This window comes from Stenella coeruleoalba, assembly GCF_951394435.1.
Source record: "Stenella coeruleoalba genome assembly, chromosome: 8".
NCBI classification, from domain to species: domain Eukaryota; kingdom Metazoa; phylum Chordata; class Mammalia; order Artiodactyla; family Delphinidae; genus Stenella; species Stenella coeruleoalba.
Genome location: NC_137154.1, coordinates 96618620 through 96637659, shown reverse-complemented (window position 1 = coordinate 96637659; position 19040 = coordinate 96618620). Strand labels below are relative to the sequence as shown.

General features: G+C 44.6%; 1 protein-coding gene across 2 annotated transcripts in view; it reads right to left on the bottom strand.

The window, feature by feature from the left end:
* Positions 1-16594, bottom strand: part of TECTA (tectorin alpha) — a 73614-nt gene extending 57020 nt beyond the window's left edge. For both annotated transcript variants that reach the window (XM_079928586.1, XM_079928587.1), the window contains exons 1-5: positions 13940-16594; positions 10641-10774; positions 7684-7971; positions 3758-3895; positions 3246-3411 (exon numbers count right to left, since the gene is read on the bottom strand). In XM_079928586.1, the coding sequence (XP_079784712.1) occupies positions 3246-3411; positions 3758-3895; positions 7684-7971; positions 10641-10774; positions 13940-14003 (790 nt within the window). In that variant the 5' untranslated portion in view covers positions 14004-16594. The remainder of the gene's footprint in view (positions 1-3245; positions 3412-3757; positions 3896-7683; positions 7972-10640; positions 10775-13939) is intronic.
* Between the last annotated feature and the right edge of the window lie 2446 nt (positions 16595-19040).

Genomic DNA, 19040 nt, shown 5'->3' with positions numbered 1-19040 from the left:
TCCCCACCCCCCCGGGTAACTCGGCAACACTGTCGGTTCATTTGCTAACGTGATCATTCATTCACTCATCCACTCATTCAACAAACAGCTGCTGGGGGCTCAGTATGTGCCAGAAAAGAATCAGGAGTCAGACCCACAAATTTAAATCCCAGGCCTCCTGGGATGATTCTGGAACGGGTTGACCCCTGGCTTCCCACATTTCCGGGCTCATAAATCCTACAGACACTGTTTAGGCAGAACTTACACCTACACCAGTCGTCTTCTCCCCTCACCCTAGGCCCGGTCTAAGTCCAGCACTCCTCTCTCTTTATCCCCTGGACAGAACTTCTTGACAGAATCTACGTCAGGAGGAGAGTGAGATGGGGAGGGGAATGGTCCTAAGGGATGTGCTAATGTTTAAAATACTTCTATTGCCTTGGTAGGCTTTCAGTCTTTAAAACCATTTCTCTAAATGAATGATTTCCCCCACCAAAAACCTTGAAATCTACCAGTTCTTCATATCAACCTTCAGTTGACACGGGAGCATCTCTGGGCTGGGGGCTATGACCTAATCCTTGGTTGGGGGTCGGGGTCAAGAGAACTGGGCAATGGTCACAAATCTGCAATCAACTGCCAAGACGACTGACTGGACTTCCACCTGTCTTAATGTTCTGACCCATAGAAGGTGGACAAGGTTATTTTCTCATCCCTGCCTCCTGGGGAACAGAGATGCTATAAAAAGTTGGCACAGGTCAATAAGGTAGAAGTATTTGTACATTGAGACTGTCTGAAAAGGAAAGTATCAAAGATACAACATTAAGAATTGTAAACAATATCATACACCAGGAGTAACTATAGTTTGAAACCGTAGTTTGAAAAGGTTTCTCAAATTTTTATAAAACTGAAGACCTAATGCAGAGCACAAAGCTGCCAGGTGAGCCCAGGCAGAAGCCATGGCAGTTGGACAGTCCTTTCAATATCTGTCCAACAGGAACAATTATGTCTCAACGGGCAGTTATGTTTCATATGGCCCCTGAATGGGATAATAGATGTATTCACAGTCCCAGTAGGTCAGATGCATCAGCCCTGAAAACAGGCCCCTCCGACCTCAATGCTTTTTGGCACTCACCCAGGCTGCATATATTCTAACAGCCTCCACTCGGTATGATTTCCAGTCTCTGCTTTCTCAGGCTTCCAATAAATGAGGGGGAAATGTCTTTGAATAGAGGAGGTTTGGACCAAAAGGTAGACTCTGAGATAATTTTGTTTGCAAAATGATGATATAATAAACCAGCTCTATGCAACACTTCCCCCGTTATCGCCCAGGCCAAATCCCCATCTCATTAGATTGATGTATGTCCAGTGGCACATTAAAATGCACAGCAGCCTGCATGAGGAGATTGAATTTGTCCTGTATATGAAACCCAAAGCCATAACTCAGGAGGGAAAGAATGAAGTCAAAGTGAGGACTTTGTACACTGCTGGCATCTGACCAACCCCACAGCTCTGTGAGCCAGTGTTTTCCATTATCACAGCATTTCATTCCCGGGACTCAAGGAGAGGCTGTCACCTGGCACTTAGGTAGCACGGCCACAGCCAGTCAGCTCCATGACACTTGGACAAAGGCGAGAGGCGTTGGGTAGGTCCCTAGCCCAGGCCATAAAAGCGAGAGAGATAACGGGGCATTGGTTTGGTATCTTCATAGACGTTAGATGATGTGTTTACACTCTGTAAGGGAGGAGAGTGCAATCTCTGAAATCCTGGTGACCTTTGGAGCTAGATTCTTTTCTGTCCAGTTTAATACTGGCTTAGCTCTAAACATTTATTTGCTCTTCCGAACATGGAGGACTTTACAGAGTCCACAGAGGCAAAGATGCCCAGGCAGGCCATCTTCACAAATGACCTTTCCTCAGAGCAAAAGCAGAGGTTTGATAAGTGTGACCACAGCGCAGGGGATGGGGGCAGAGGGTGTGGGCATTTCAGATCAGGTGAATATGGCCCTTCTGATTATTACACAAATCAAAGCCCTCAGGGGTGCCGAGACTCAGAGGTCACCTGGCCATGCTCTCAATGGAAGGAGGGCAAGAGACCTGAAATTTTCATCCCAACCCATAACTTTCTTAGGAATCTGGAAGCATTTTCCCCGGGGTCATCTTCTGTGCTTACACAGTACCCTGCACTCATATCTCTCATAATAGGTCTTACATTGTATCATCACTGTTTCTGTGCTGTCTTCTCTACCATGGTAGGGTCATGGGGGTCCAGAGCAAGCACCATCTTCACCAACCTAAGAGACTGGCTAAGCACATTTGGAAAGATGCAGTGGCTGGAAGCCTAAATGGATGGATGGGTAGATGGGTAGATGGGTAGATGGGTGGGTAGGTGAGTGGGTGAGTGGATGGGTAGATAAACGCACAGACAGATGCATAGATGATTGACTAATTCTAGTTGCTATAGCCTCCACTCCTAGAGGCAGAAATATGCCCAGAAATCCTGTTTTCTGAATACTTTTAGACATATAAGAAGCAGGAATCTATAAACCATGGTGTCCCTGTGAGAGTCCTGGGCTGTTTTGTACATCCGAAGGGGTTTTGACATTTCAGAGGAGGCTCCAAACTTTGGATGCCAATGTAAAGGAAACCCATGGAGGTTCACCTACAGCTTGTTCACACAGACCTAAAGCCGGCTTTGATTCTCCCTAAATTCCTGCATGTTTTGCTGCTCTTGGAGGATTTTAGGAGAAGCTACCCTAAAGACTATGACACGTTTTTTCCTTTCTTTCTAATCATACTAGGAGGTACTGATTTTCTCTCGTACAGACTTGGTGATGCTTCAAGCTCACCCACTCCCATGGATCTACAAAGTGCAGATGGTAGAGCAGGAGCAAAGATGAGAAGGAAAATTTAAAGGGGGACATGGCAACAACAACGACAACAAAAATAATGTTAAACAGGAGGGCTCTCTTCTGTCCCTCTGGCTGCGGAATCATTCAAGAGCCTCGTCCACTGTGCAGTAGTTCCCAATGGGGAGCTGTGTTCATACCCCAGGCAAAGGCTTCAGAAACTGCAGTATGGCCAGCGCAGGGTTTCAGCTCCTGGAGCGATGAACGTGCATGCAAAAATTACCTTGATCTCCATTACCCAGAGGAGAGACTTCAAAGGGTAAAGCATCAGCCAGGAGTCCCCCCTACCATGGCTTAAAAGCCTGCCTGTCTATCTCAACGAAACAAACCCTGCTTTGCCTCAGAGAAGAGGAAATGCCTTTACCTCTGGAGGTGCAGCCATTGGCTGGGTCAATTTCCTTCCCATCAACTTTAAATGCCCAGCGACCTGGAACATTGACGTTTGTGGTCTCTTGGATATTCACAATATCAGGGGTTCTTGACCCCGGAAGGCTGAAGTAATTGGTGATGTTTCCACCATTAAATCCTGCCTAGAGCACAAAAGGAAGAGCAGACTTTTGAGCACACACATCATCCCCTAACCCCCCCCCCCACCTTGGTTTACTTGCCCACCATCTTGTTTTCAGCACACCTGAAATCAAGAGACCCCTTTTCCTGGAGTCTCTGGGGCCACCATTTCAGGTGATAATGGCCCGCTAGTTCATGCCACACCCGGATCCAGGTATCAAAGATGGGCAAGACTAGTCCCTCAGTCCACCTGCAGGACCAGACACGCTTCTCCAGTTCAAAGCAGGATTTCCCCCAGATGCTAAGAGCATAAGAAGAGAGTGCAGTGCTTCAGAAACACATAGGAGGATGAGCCAGAGAACCACCTACCTGGGCCATCACTCCCCCAAGACCCGTCAGGGGATCACCGCCGCTTGCCGTCCCAGTGGTCCAGTTGATTTCGTAATAATTGAAGAGCGTGAAGGTATAGGTGCCGTCAGACACCAGGACGGCCTGGAAGGTGTTCACCTGCAGGATGCGAATGGGTGGGTGGGCTCAGGACTCACATCCCCAGGAGCTCCTCTCCCCAGTAGCAGCTCCCTTTACCCTGCCCCCTCCCCACTCAAGCAGCTCAGAGCTGCTCCGACCCCAGCCTCTGTGCTCTGCCTTCTCTCCAAATATGTTCTCACCTCCAGGGGGAAAAGCAAGACATGTGGGGCTGTGCATCCAGAAAAGAAATTGCCTGAGAATAACCTAGAGGCTGACTCAGCATCCCTCTTACATCTCTGACTGGCACCAGATAGGAAAGTCAGCGGCCCGACTCAGCATGTGATAATACGTGGGCACCTATAGATGGCAGCATGAGAATAAACTATAGGAACTAGTCAAGCCAGGGAGAGGGCTGTGAGCACCTGTTCCCAGAGCAGGTGGGGTAGGGCGTGGGGGTGGGGAGGGAGAGGGCAGAGCACGCAAATGCCAGTCGGTGGGACTCCAGTGGTGGTATGGGCCCTGCTCTCTTGCTTCCTGGAACACACCGCTAATCTTGGTGAGATGTCTCCCCCTCTTTTAAATGCAGGTTGGAAAGTGATCCGTTGCGGAGCACAGGCTCCGGACGCGCAGGCTCAGCGGCCATGGCTCACGGGCCCAGACGCTCCGCGGCATGTGGGATCCTCCCGGACCGGGGCACGCACCCGCGTCCCCTGAATCGGCAGGCGGACTCTCAACCACTGCGCCACCAGGGAAGCCCCTGGAAATTGATTTTTAAAAAGCACTTGGTGGGGAGAAATTGCTCCTCTAATGGAGCATTTATGCATCACTTTATATCTGCAAAATTCTCCACCTCCATCTGTACCTCAACCAATGCTAAGACAGGCAATTTTTTGGCCCATTCCCATCATAGGAGCTAAGAAAACTGAGGGCTCAAGGGAAATGAATTGCTGGAAGTTCCACAATGACCCAGCAACAGAAAACAGAATTGGAGCCAGAGCTCCCAGTCTGATCTCTTCGTGCACTGTCATTACACACGGTCTTAATTTTCAACTTTTTAGGACGGAGATGTTGTATACATTCAGATCAGTCTTGCAAACAGTTTCCAGAAAAAAGCTGTAGCAAACTCTGTCCTTTACTATTTCCCTTTGCTAATCCCTACCCGCTGATGCATGTTTTCAGGAAATTCAAGTAAAAAACAGAGTTAAAAGGAGAGGCTGCTTCGACCTTTTCCATTCAAACCTAGCATTTTCCCAGCTGCCCGATACCGTCCTGGTTAACATTCTGTCAGATGCAGAGGAAGACCCACATCCTTATCCTGTGTAATCAAACTGGGGTAGAGGATCTTGGAAGCCCCAAATCTCCCATCCTAGACAGTCCCAGGGAGGGAGAAAAGGTGCAAGTAAAGAAAAGCCCTTTTTGTACACGAGAACTTTCTCCTCAAGCTCCGTGCTTGCCACAGCTGATGGCGTTTATGATAGAGCCGCCCAGGTTTATGCCTCCATTCTCTGGCCCCGTTCAACAAAAGGGCAAAGTGGGACACAGAGAGGAGCGAGCAGTCACCTATATGGCCGCTGTGGGGTCAGATTCAAGAGAAAGGCATAAAGTCAACGTCACACAAGGACCAAAGCTAAACCCTCCTTCAGACCAGGATGCTCCTTCCGGATGTGAATTCCTTCTCCTGAAATGAAGTTGGAAATATCTTTGGTCCAAGCAGGTCTTGAACGCAACCCATGTCTGATCCCAGAAGTCACCTTAAAACCAGCCAGCCATCCTAAGAACGCTCCAGAAGCTGGCTCGCCCCCATGCACCTTCTCCCTCACTCTCACACCCCCCCCCCCCCACAGGTAACTCTTCAACACGGGTTGTAAGACTCCTCTGCATCTGTTCTTGTAAAACCATGTTTTTAATTCTTGAAAAGCCCTTTTATACTTCAGAGGCCTTCTAACGCTACCTGGAGGGGGCAGCTGAGGAAAGAGTTCAGGATTCAGAGTTAGGAGACTGGGTTTGCACCCTGCTCTGCCGCATATGAGGTTCAAATCCCTTTTCTTGACACTTGGGCAAGTTACTTAACTTCTCTAGGCCTATCCCCTCACCTTTAAAGTGGACGGCGAACTTCCTTGGGAACATTCTTGTGAGGGCTAAATGATTTGCAAAGATAGCCTATCACAGCCCTGGGTTCACAGTCAGCCTCAATAAATATTAGTTTTCCTTCCTTAAAGTAAACACATCCTCTTGACTTTCTACTGGGCTTCTGCTTCTAAAAGATCTCTCATGCCCAGTGTTTACTTGGCTTGTTGATACGTGTTCCTCTAAAGAAGGGGGGGCCTAGGATAGTGGGAGATGGAAGAGGGGCCGATTCCGAAGACAGGGCTGGAGGGACACTCCTGCAGCTCTGGAGGATTTTTATCATCTTTTTCTCCAAGGAGCTCAAAGCACTTAGATGTTACCTCATTCATCCTCATTGAAAGAGTCCTCACCTAGTCCATAAATTTACGCCCAAGTACAAACCAGGAAATATCTGAATTATCTTGCCATTTTTACTGCCAATGGAAGTTTTTTTTGAAAAACTGGTGGTCAGCATTTGATGGGCATTTCTTCTCTTTATTTTTCTCCCTCTGATACTAAAATGTATCGATCGCTGGCATCCTGCATCCTAAAGCTGTAAGGTATGAGGCTCAAGGACATCAAACATCACCCGAGGAGTCGTTAGCAATCCATAACATGACAGGGGGAAATTTTTGCTTCTTTAGAGGTTATTTCTAGCCAGTGCATCCACTGTTTAAACTTGTATCTTTCTGTTCTCCAGAACCTCTTAGTGATAAAGTGCTTTGCGATGCTCTGGTCAGAAGGTGCAGAGAGGCAGGGTGCTCACGGCAGGGCAGCTACGAAATGCAAGCCCAGCACGTTTCCAACTCTGCCTCTAACTCAGTAGTTTCTGTTTCACCCTGAAACAACTGACTCATCGCCAGGGAAATCGGAAAACAGATGGGATTGGAAATAATCCTAAGAAAGCGGAGGGAAGATGTCTGAGTATCTTTGCTTACTGGAAATTATACATTGAAGACGCATCTGCTGCTTCAAAAAAACTCCATTGCCAAAGTCATCCACACAAACGGCAGGCTTTCCTGAAAATTATGTTCTGTCCCTTTCTGTAGAAAGTTGATTATCTCTATAATAATGCCAGTGATAATCTTTCTTATCTGACTGTTATCTGATTGCCCATTTAGGATTTCTGAGCAGATGCTGAAACTTTATTCATGAAACACTTCAACTGCCCAATCCAATTACCATCAAATATGAATAATTCTAGCCCTGGTCACAATTTTAAAAAAGGTCATAACATAATAAAATGAGCCAGATCATTTGGCTCCAAACTGGCACCCTAGTTTCCTTTTCCTATCAGGTTTTGTGAAAAAAGAAGAAAAGGAAATTAGCTGATGGAGACAGGCATTTGGGCCTCTGGTAAGGAAAAGGGACCTTTGGGTTCCTGGTGGGTCCCTAATCGTATGGGGTCTCAGTGTCTCAATCACTCTCCTGCAAAATAGGAATGCTACCTACTGCAAGAAACTTGTGGAGGACTTCTTTTTAGACATTTGTAATGGTTCATGATAGAGATGACACATCTTCTGAAATATTACAGCTGACTGGACTGGTTAGGTGTGATAGCTCCCTCTGTTTCCTGGAAAGTGGGTGGCAAGACTCCTCAGTGTAACTCAAGGAAACTGACATTCTTCAGCTCTAACAATTAGACTCCTTCACAGTAGTGAAGATGGACAAGAATTAGATGTCAGAATACGAAGTGGAAAAGGGAAAATTTGAATGATTACAGGTGTGGTGCTGCTTCCTCCATAAAACGTTACTTCGTCCCAGGTCACAATGAAAACCCAAGTGGCAGAGAAGGTTGCCATGTCTTTGAAGTACTTCCTGATGTCCTTGGTGGCTCTTTTCAAGATGACAGGGTCCGTGGTCTCTCTGTAATAGATCTCGCCTCGAATCCCATTGTGTACATCTGCCCAAAATGGAGCAATGAAGGCCCTCCCATCCGTCAGGGGAAAAGATTCGGGCGTGAACTGGCTCACCAGCACGTTGAATGAAACAACTCCGTTGTTATTGACCTACAAAAATAAAAGAGGTTTTGCACAGTGGATCTGAGACCATGACAATTTCAGAGTTATAAACCAAGACAGATGCTCGCCTAATCATATGAATGGAAATGACTTTTAAACTACTGAATCAGAACCCCCAAACAGCAGCTTCCATTGCTCAACTAGGAGGTTCATTTGCTTCCAGACAAACTCATTGGTTTCCTTTCACTTTCAATTTGTAGCCAGCTGCATTTCTTATTAATAATCAGCCTCATTTTCATGTTCTCTATCCTGTCTTTATTTATACTTATCAAATGCTACTGGATTGTGTGTGTGTGTGTGTGTGTGTGTGTGTGTGTGTGTGTTGGGCTAGGCAGTGGCTTATGTGGGCAATAAAGAAGATCCAGAGTTACAGATGCAAAATAGACAGGAAAAAACCCAAAAAACATGGAAGCAGAAAGTTAAATGAAAAAACGGAGGAACTCTGTATTAGACCTTGATTCCTATTACATGACAAAAGAGGAGTGTCAGTGAAAGGTAAATCAAATACTCCATCACCAAACTCAGATCTCAAGATGAACCATATCCCACCCTGGATGAGACATTTAAAGGATTTCTACTGATGTCAGAACCACTCGGTACTCAGAAAAAGATAAGGTTACAATCCACAGATGAGCCCAATTCCATTACAGCTCTTGTAGTTTGTTAGCTTCTTTGTATAGTCTCTGCACAAAATGGAGACATGAAAACTTTACACTGTATATGTAAATGACTACCTTATGGTGATTTCTTCATGATTTGTAAATGGCTTAGTAAACTTATTAAATTACTAAACCTTACTGCAAATAACAAGCCGATATATATACTCATAAACAGTATCTGTAAACAATTTGCCTCTGCCTGTGTCTGCAGCTCAGTATGTTGGTACATGAAGCTGATTTAACCCAAAGGCTTGTATGGTTTCAACAGCAGGAGTGTCTGTGATGGGAACAGCAGGAGTGTCTGTGATGGGAACAGCAGGAGTGTCTGTGATGGGAATACTTGCAATTCCTCAATAGAGAAACATTCTATTGTTAGGTTCATATTTAATTAGTAATATTATGGACATTAACAGTGACTCAGATCCCAGAGTTAAGTTATCAGTGCCTGGGCCAAGGGTATGTATGTCAACCTATTTTGGAAGCAAGGGTGTGCAGTTTGGAAAGGAAGCTGGAAATCCAGCTACAAGGATATTGAGAGTCTGCTGTCTGCAAGTATCAGTGAACAACCCAGAAGCCTGAACAAGACTGCATGGCTTAAAGTGCTGGAAACCCAAGGAAAAATTTGCCCTCAAATAAGCCTCCCCCAAATTAAGGACCCTCCTTCTGCAAAGGCAAGAATTATTCAGACTCCATGTCACTTAGTACAATGGAGGAGAAAGGGGAGCTTAACTAAATACACGTGTTCTAGAGGTCTAGGAGACCAAGGCTTCCAGAATGGAAGTCCTGTGCAGCCCTCTCACCTCCAAAATCAGGTCAACACATTCAGAAACTTACAATCAGCTGTTATAGACTAAGGAGGCTCTACAGTGAGTAGAGCAGGGGTGTAATTAAAACACACAGACTAGCAGAGGAAGTTAGTGATGACCCAGATTTGTTTTGATTATATTCTATAGTTAAGAGCAGTGGTTCTCAAACTTTTGTGGGCATCAGAATTCCCTGGAGGGCTTGTTCAAACAGACAGCTGGGCCCCCTCCCAGATTCAGTAGGTCTGGGGTGGGTCCTGAGAAGTGACATTTCTAGCAAGTGCCTAGGTGGTGCTGCAAGTTCAAGGACCACAGGTTACATAATGGAAGAGGGAACTCTTTTCTAGTGGGAGTCAGCCTTGAGCTATCAATCAAAAGTTGGGGAAGATAGAGGTCCCAGATGCAGAGGAGGCCAGAGATGGAGGTGCCTGGAGTTTTATTTCTTCTTCCAGGGCAGAGAGCAGAATAGAATAGGATGTAATATAATCTACATTTGCTTCACTTAATTCTTTTAAGGCCGAAAATCAAGACAGATTCAGTTGCTCTGAATCTTCTTGTCAATGTGCTATAGTCTCACTAGCAGCAATTCCAATGATCAAAAAATTAAAAATAACCTGAGAACACAGGTGCCCAGGAGAGCTCTGACAGCAAATGATACCACTTCTTCATGCAGCTTTGACAATGAGACCCTATGGCGTATCTCAGGCCCAGTGAGGTTGGCCAATTCTGCAAACAACCTTCATATAATAGTTGAGTACCCCTCTACTCTGCTTTGACTCTGCTCCATATTGGTAGGAAGCCTCAGAAGAGCAGATGCCTAAAGTCTTCACACCCCCAGAAGGGAAAGAAAATTGCTGTTGCTCCTATTATGGTTCATTGTATCTTTTTATCTTGTCTAGTGGCAGAAATAATGTTCCTGGCACTGGGGCCTCTGCTTCGCTTGGGTGTTTCATCACCCACAAAAGCAATCCATTGCTCTGTATACTCCTCCGCTGTGAACGTTAGCCATGAAATATACCTTTGACTTTCTTAATCATAAAACCTATCAGCTCATGAAATCTCAGAACTCGTCATCTGGGCTGCCAACAAATCCTCCATTCCCAGAGCCCTGGAAGAAGGTATTTAAAATACTTTTCCTTAATGACCAGCAAGGTGGGAGAGCCCTAGAGCAACAGCTGGGCTGCTTGTCACTTACATAGATGGTGCGGTAAGGAACGCCAAAGAAGTAGATGGGGATGGCCAGCTTAATCTCAGATGAGCTTCCGTCGTCTACTTTAGGGGTTTTGGTGTCATTCTGCCAAAATGGATACATGAGCTCCCTGGGCTGAACTGTCAAGAGACAGGGCGGTTAGGCGGATGGCCGATCCCCCTTCGGTTCGGCAAGCTGCTTTCCTCCCACCCACTAAAGCCAGCTTCTTTCAGTAAGTCTTACAAACGACGTGTAAGTCAGACAGCCTTTTCATTTATCCTCAACCTGGGCTGGACACGGTGCGTTATCTTCTGCCTCTGGAAAGGGGAGCGTGGAAGTGATGGCATTTCTCCTTAAGAGAAATTACTTCCCGCTTCATTTCTATGTTTCCATACATTTAGGAGACAGCAGTGGTTCACACTGGCTGGAAGGTTGTGAAATCAGCCCTGCCTGGGGCTCTCAGGGCACTGAGAGGTGCCTCTAGGTCTGGTGTGGCTTAGCCCGCTGAATCCTTGATCAGAAGGCAACGTACAGAGAACGTGGCCAGTGGCTATGAGACTCCCTTCTAGCTCAAGAATTCTACTATCAAGTCTTTTCCTGAAAGGAGTCCCCTTCCTCCAGATGCACAATAGGAGAAGATACCAGATCACTGAGGAAATAAACAATAGTTGGATCTGGGACAAGAGTGGGAAGAGAGGGTTTGTAGTAACTGGCCTGTGAATGACCTTGATTGAGCACCCGCCCCATGAGAAGTCTCTCTGCCCAGCTCCTGTTTACAAAGACAGACATGGGATCCTCTGGGGCAAAGGAGGTTGGGCCTTTGAGCAGTCTTTGGGAGGAGGCTTGGGGCGCTTACTCATCATCCTGGTCAAAGGTGAGAGTCATCACACAGACACACACGGCTCCCCTCCTGTAACCATGTCACCACCTCTCTTGGCAAGCTGGCTTGTTTCTCAGAAGTTTCTCATCCAAACTCTTGCAAGGGGTGGCCCAGCTCAGAGAGAGAAATTAGACAATTTCCCCAGGGTCTACATTACTGATGATCAGGTCCAATGGCATTTATGAAATAATCTATATCTGGGGTGTAATGTTTCTTTGCCTCTGTCCTTTCTTTTCTTGGATGAAAACAGAGCAATAGAACATCATCTGTTCTTCCGTTTTCTTAACTCACATGTGGCAAATGCATTTGGGGCTTCTGCTGACAGTTCGTGAGGCACCTGCTTGCAGATGTTGATGCCCCATCCCCAGGTCGGGGGCCCCTCCTTGGGAAAATTCCTGCTCTGTGCTGATGGAGCCGATAGGCTGGCGAGAAACCACCAAGGGCTGCCCTGCTCTTTTGGGAGCTTTTAAGTGAGCAGAGAGCAGCTCATGTAAGAGAGTGGCCGAGTGACCAGAGAGCAGCTCAGTAGTGCCTGGCCGAGTGCCAGCTTCTCTCCTCGTGGAGCAGGGAATGAGGGGAGGTCTGCCTGGGGGAAGAGCTACTCTGTTTCCAAGGGCTAACTAACACCAAGAGGGAAATGGGGAAGATGAGCCTGGTCATTGGTGTATAAGCATCGTTCCCCAGCCTTCAGAAGTCTCTGTGAAGCCAACCAAAGGAAATCTTCGGGAGGTGCTGTAGTTAGTTTTATCACAGGGGCACTCAGCCCACGTGCTTTATTTAATGTCACCATCAGTAGACAAAAAAGGTTTCTCTAACAGTCATAATTACATAGAAGTAACAAATTCCAAATTCCCAGAAGGAAGCAATTTTTAAAAAAATCTCTTTATAATCCCTATCATAGAATTATACACAGATACTTATTAAATCTGAAGGGTAATGAACATTCTCAAATTAATAATAATAAATCAAATTGTGTCATAGATTTATCCTTCATGGGGAACTTTTCAGAAGTGATGTCCAAGTGTGAACAAGGTCTCAAATTCACGCTGAATTGTAATCATTTGAATAGAAAGATTAACTGGTATTCGGGGCAGTGTTGGCCAATCTGCCTAGGACAGGAGAAATCCATGCCCCTCCTGAGGAGACAGAAAACTATGGTCAGAGAGATTGTCCCTAACTTCTCTCTCTGCTCCAAAGGTGACACAAATTTGCAAGATTCATCCCTTCAGGAATGATCCTAACTAGCTCATGATTTTGAACTGGAAAGGATGCACAATCAACATTTTTCAATTTTAAGAAGAATACAAATAATCAAGATATCTAATATTGTAAGTACTTATCAAATAGTTGTTGAATAAAAAAAATGACTAATAAAAGGGAGTAGGTTTAAACTACAGTAATTCCTACCTTAGAAGTCATTACTATTATAAAAATATAGCTTGTTAACAGCATAGCCTATCAATAGAATCAGAGTGACTAGAAGATAGAATCTCCTCACCCATGCTGATTGTAGGCCAGGAATTTTACAATAAACTTTATGTTCCCAGAACGTTGTTTTTTTTTTTTTCCTCCAAATAAGACACACTTTCTTAGAGCAGGAGTACGAGGTTAGAGGCAGTTGGAGTCATTATTGTGGGGTTTCACACTATAGCCTGCCTGCTACAACTGCTTAAGTTTATCCAATCCTAGAAAAGTGTTAGGGCTCCACATGCCTTATAGCTCTGTTCACTCAGACTTGTAATCATGTGTCCGCTGAACTAAGCAAATAAAACAAAGAAGATGTTCTAGAGTTTTAGCCATAAAAGTTTCAAATCGATATAGACTTTCCCAGCTTTCTTGCCTAAAATTTAAAAACTGTAGAAAGAAATGCATGTGATCTCCTACCTACCCGGGGCAATGCTACATACAGAAAAAGGAGGAATCACGGAGGGGAAAAATTTTCTTATTTCACTTGCAGTTTTAGATTTTTGGCCATTGTAAGTGGCCACTGATACTCAAGTCACTGACATTAATGCCACTGGAACTCCCTCATTTTGGCTTAAACAAGTATATTTTTTAAAGTCTGTGCCACCAGTTAAATGCCTTCATTGGAATCAATCGTCAGGCATGGGATGCACACACACCTACCCTGTGTACTTTTAATGAAAATAATCTGCATATCTTAAAGACTTATTCCATTGACATGGGGCAACTTGGTATATACAAATTGTGTTCGAAGTGAAATAAGAAAAAGTAGGAATGTAAATGAACATCATTCAGAGTTAATGTATTTTGCCCTTGACGGCAGAATTTAATTTACATTTTTCTTGTTGTAACTGTAGACACATGTACACCTGCCCTGATAATTACAGTTCCAACAAAAGCGTCTCTTTATAAATTCAAGAGCATGCTAATCACGAGCTTTATGGAATTTTGTAGTACTCACCTTGGTGCCGTACAAGTGCGAAGATGAAAGAGACCCAAATTCTAAGTAATGATGAATAATTCATCCTGGAATTTTAAAAAGAAAAAGAAAAAAAAAATCCCCAGCTTGCCAGAGTAAATAGAACACCAGGTGTGTTTGGTGGCAAGTCCCAAGACACATCACAACCATCATAGAACATTCACATAACAACATCAACAGTTCTGAGTCAGGATGAAATGCCCTGGATGCTGGCGGGCCCTCCTATGTTCAACACCTCATGAACAAATTAGATTCCCCCGTGAGAAGCAGTTTGGAAGTGCAATGAGATCATTCAAATTGTCAGGAAATTATAAAGAATCAATGAGCACGGCAATGAGTCAAGGAAAGGCATCTACTCTCCAGCTACTAAAGCCCTGAAAAACAGGACCCCACTCTACAGATGCCTGTTGTGTCTCTAGAACAGACATCCATCCTCTGTGAGACCAGGCTCTCCTAATTTTCACAACAGCTTTCAATCAGGATCCCATAAAAGTCAGTTAAAACACAATGTGGTCCTACAGGTAGGAGGATTTAGAGTCTGCCATCACCTTCTGTAAACTATAGAGCCAGTCCATCACTCTGAAGTACAGACCAGAGTCACAGGCTGTAGAAGACTGTCCACTGACTTTCCATATGTGAAATGAATAATAGACATGTAATAAAAAAAGAACCATGCCAGGGGTGGCTCCTTGGAATTACAATAAAAATAGAATCCGGTATACAAGCAAGTAATTAGTCGCAGCAAATTAATTAGAGAAAGAACATCACAAAAGTGAACTTGCTTTCATTTTAGTTACAATCCGTTGGACCGGTGGCTTTACCCCTTGGACGATCTGTGCCGCTCTGTAGAGCTGAGAGGCAAGCTCCAAATCGTACGTACTCCTGTGTCAGCACCAAGTGCATGGGTAGACACTGAAGTTTGCTTCCGATAGCATTCTTAAAACTAAAAACCCTTCTCTAATTATTGGAAGCTATCACAATTCTTCAGCCAGATTTCCATGGAAAATCAGTGAATCTCCTCTGTGAGTTTTACTGTAAATCTTCAGTTGTCAGGCACACACATTGAAATCTTAAGCACATAATAAATATTAGTCAGTTTTGCTGAAAATGGGAGGAAGCCTTTAGCAGAGATCAGACACAGCTTTTAGCAGAAGGAGATGTCAGGCAGGTTTAAGACTGGAGTCCTTAGGGAAACAGTTCAGAGAGCAGGAAGGAGGATTCATTTAAATATTTGTATTTATGAAAAATGTCACTAACCTGTTCTGCAGAGACTGGAGGAATGGAGTCGGAAATATTAAGCCAAATCTTGGTAAACCAGGAAAAATTAGGTAAAACAAGAATTCATGTCAGTTCTCCCCCACTTGCTGCCAATTATTTCTGATTCCTGAAATGATGTCTGAATCCCCTACTCTCAAAACCAAAAATTCAGTTAGTCCTGCGCTAGAGTCACGTAAGTGTTGAGTTGCAATCAAGTTTTTCTTCTATTGATTAAGGAAAAGTAAATCTAAAGATCAGTTTCAGGATTGCGTAGAGAGGTTCTTTTCCTGAAAAACTAGACCTTTTTCTCCCCCCTTAAAAAAAAAAAAAACAGAGTAGATTCAGATGGAAATGTCAGTTACTTGGAGCTGAAACCTTGGTCCTTTCTGATCGGAATCACTTTGCACTGAAAAACACAGAAGAAAACCCCCCTTCTACCTTTGTACCCAAAAAAAGGCAAGTGTATAATGTTACGGAATTAGCATCCACCAGCATGGGATTCAAACACCAAACAAAGCTGCTGCCTGCAATATTTAAAGTTGGTTTTCTACCAAAGTCTTTTTTTGTTTCTCTGCTTTTGAACGGCTGCCACAAATAGGCTCTACCCTGTTTTTTCACAGGTGTGCGTGAAGTATTGAAAGAAACTGTCTCAAACTTTTCTAGGTTTTATTCCTGCCCTTTTCCCTCTGATACACCGCAGGGCAGCGGGTTAGGCCGGGGGACAGGTAACCAACGCGAGGCAGGATCTTTCACAAGGGAAAAACCAAGGGCTCTGGAAACCTCCACAGATACCAGCGAGGGTCCTTGGAGGGAGTGGGGACAGATAGACCCCCCCTGACGAAAAGTTGCAGTAGGTATTTAAAAGGCATCGTGAACGAGGTAGAAAGGTGTCCGGTTCGATGCAGAAAGAGAAACATTGGCTAAGGCAGAAACTAAGTTTACTATCCAAAATATTTAAAGTGAGACTTGTTAAAAAAAGGAAATCATTTGAAGGTAGCAGGAGAAAACTCTCTGTAAATCAATGGGAATTTAAAAATTGCTTCAAAGTTCTCTCTGACCAGACATTTAAATGCCAACTGTATCAAAAGACATAATTCCAGTTTTGAACAAATTGTCCTAAAATGGACAAGAGGTTTGGGAAACTAGTCTTTCAGTCTAAATTATTCAATATTTTTTCCCATAATCCTGTGGTGATTCAGTAGGTTTTACGAATTCTCCACATTTACTTTCAGATGTCAAATGACTATTTTCCTCCCCAAGGCACATATTTATGTAACAGAAAATCTGATTTTTTGGGTGCCTGTCCAAAATAAAATTAAACTCAAATCCAAGACTCACCTCAAAGAGCATTCTCCTTGCCCAGCCTTTATTAAGGTTTCAGTCCAGTAGTCAACCTAAATGTAGTGAAGCAAAAGAATTGGTTCTATTTTAAAAACTGCTCGTGTCATAGTAATTGCTTTGGTCTTCCTTCATGCGCTCGTGGGTATTTGTATCTCAGCCTTTTGACCCATATTAAATGTTTCATCCTTCTTGGGGCAGGACTGCTCCTGGGATAAATGCCACCTGGGCTAACCAGATACACAAGATGGTGGCATAAATGGATCAGAATGACTGAGAAGCTGGGTGCAAGCGAGTGCCAGGTGCTTGAGGACAGACGGAGCTGGCTTATCGCTGGTTGGGCTGGGGAGTCAGTTAGTGAGCATGTATTCCGGGTGTACACTCAGTGGTCACAGAGGGAAAAATGACAAAAATCTCTTTTTATGCCATGTCGGCAGGAGGGTTTATTCTGTTTGAAGGGGTGAAGTGAGCCAAGATTTGACAAGATTTAGACCAAAGGTGGTGTGGGCGTGGCTTGGAGCTAGTAACCCAAGACAATTTGCGTTTTACAAAGATGGCATAGATGGAAGCTGCTTTTTAGGCAGGAGGAAAGGCAGTTCAAACGAAACACAAAACAAAAAAATATTCCTAAAAATGAGTAGAATAAGCCTTATATGCTGATTGTTTTTGTTTTGTTTTCTTAAGTTTCTTACACCTTCTGTGAAAGAAACAGTCAGATCTGAGCTAGTTTGAAATGATGCAGTGAGAAGTGTGGACGGCCACGAGCCCCCAGCTGTGAGCTCCTTCAGGCTCAGCCTCACTGTCGGAGCCAAGGGCAACCCCATCCGTGACTGGGCGAGGTGCTGGGACAATTGCCTCAGCACTTTCCACCCGATGCAGGACTCCCCTAATGGGCAATTTTTGCTCTGGAGGACCTAGCTGAGGTGACAAAGGCTATATCAAGGGCTCAACTGAAGCAGCTCTACTATGCCCAAATCAGGGTCTAATTGGGAAAAACCTGGACTTGTGTATATAATTTTATGCATTGGGATTTTATATATGTGTGTGTGTGTGTGTGTATATATATAAATATATATAATGTATATACATTGGGGTTGAAATGTCCAGATTACTGTGGCAGATGGCAGAAGAAGGGATTAAAATTCTCAGAGACATGGACACGCATGTATATCATGTGACTCCAGAAGACCCAACAGATGATCATGTCCCACGGAAAGGCCCAGAGGACAGACACATCACCCACCAAAGGCAGCAGGAATATGCTGGTGAGAGACGCACAAGCATCACAAACAAGCTCGGTGGGGCTCCCCTCAGCAGGTCAGGGCTGATGGCAGGAGTGGTGGTCAAAGACCTTGACTGTCCAATCGCAGTGGGGATGATGGGCACCTGAAACAACAGAGACCAGGTAGCAGCACTCTACTGCCTGAAGCCAAGGGGGTCGAATCTTCATAATAACCAAGCAGGTCAGAGTTGTAGCCAAGGGGCCCTGATCCATAGAGAGTTATGGAGATGATTAATAGAGCATGGCATCCAAGGGGCAAAGTAGATGGGCAGCCAACAAGGGTATTGCTTACTATATATAATAAAAAAGAGCAAGAATGGTTGAGCAAGAGGCCAAAGACCGTTGCCCCAATGAAAGGTCTTGATCCTTTGCTCAGTTTGTGGATCTGAGTCAGTTTTTCAAATCTGGAATCCATAGACTAAAAAGGTAACCAGGTCACCAAAGGGAAGAATCCTGCAACATCATGACAAGTGTGTACAGTAGTGATTCTCTCAGTCCTTCCCCCAAAGGACCTATGGGCATTTACTTGATTGACTGTAGACTGGGGGAGGGGAATGCCTAGATATCTTGTGGACTGTTGGACAAGGGGTTTGAGTTAACACTGATACCCAAAGACCCTGTTAGAGTGAAAACAGAGAGGCCAAGGAAACAAAAGGAGACCTGGCCAAGTCCCAGCAGGCCCACAGGGGCTGCCGACCTACCTGGATGTCAGTTCCCGAGTCCCTACATATAATTGGGTTTAATATACTTGACACATTTGGTCCTTGGTCTGTGTGGTAGAAGCTGTCATAGCAAGGAAGGAAACTGATCCTTCTACTCCAGCCAAGGTAGTAAATACAAAAGAGTCTTGCATCCTGGGTTTGGGGGAAGATGGTGAAGATTAGTGTCACTCTTAGAGAGCAGGGGTGGTGGGATTTATCATATCTCCATTTAATTGGGCAAGATGGATCCTGAAGAATAACTGTGGGCTACTGCAAGCTCCAGTTTGCATCTGCTGTACTAACATATCTTTGCTGGAGATACTGCGTTAGTACAGATGGCTTCAGATACATGGCTTCAGATACATGGCATGTGGCTGTTAATCGGGCAAATGCATTTTTTTCCCTATCTGATTCAGGCGTGAGGATCAGAAAAATAGTTCATCTTCAAATGGAACAGACAGCAATATACATTTATAGTTTTGCTGAGATTGGATGGAATGTCTCC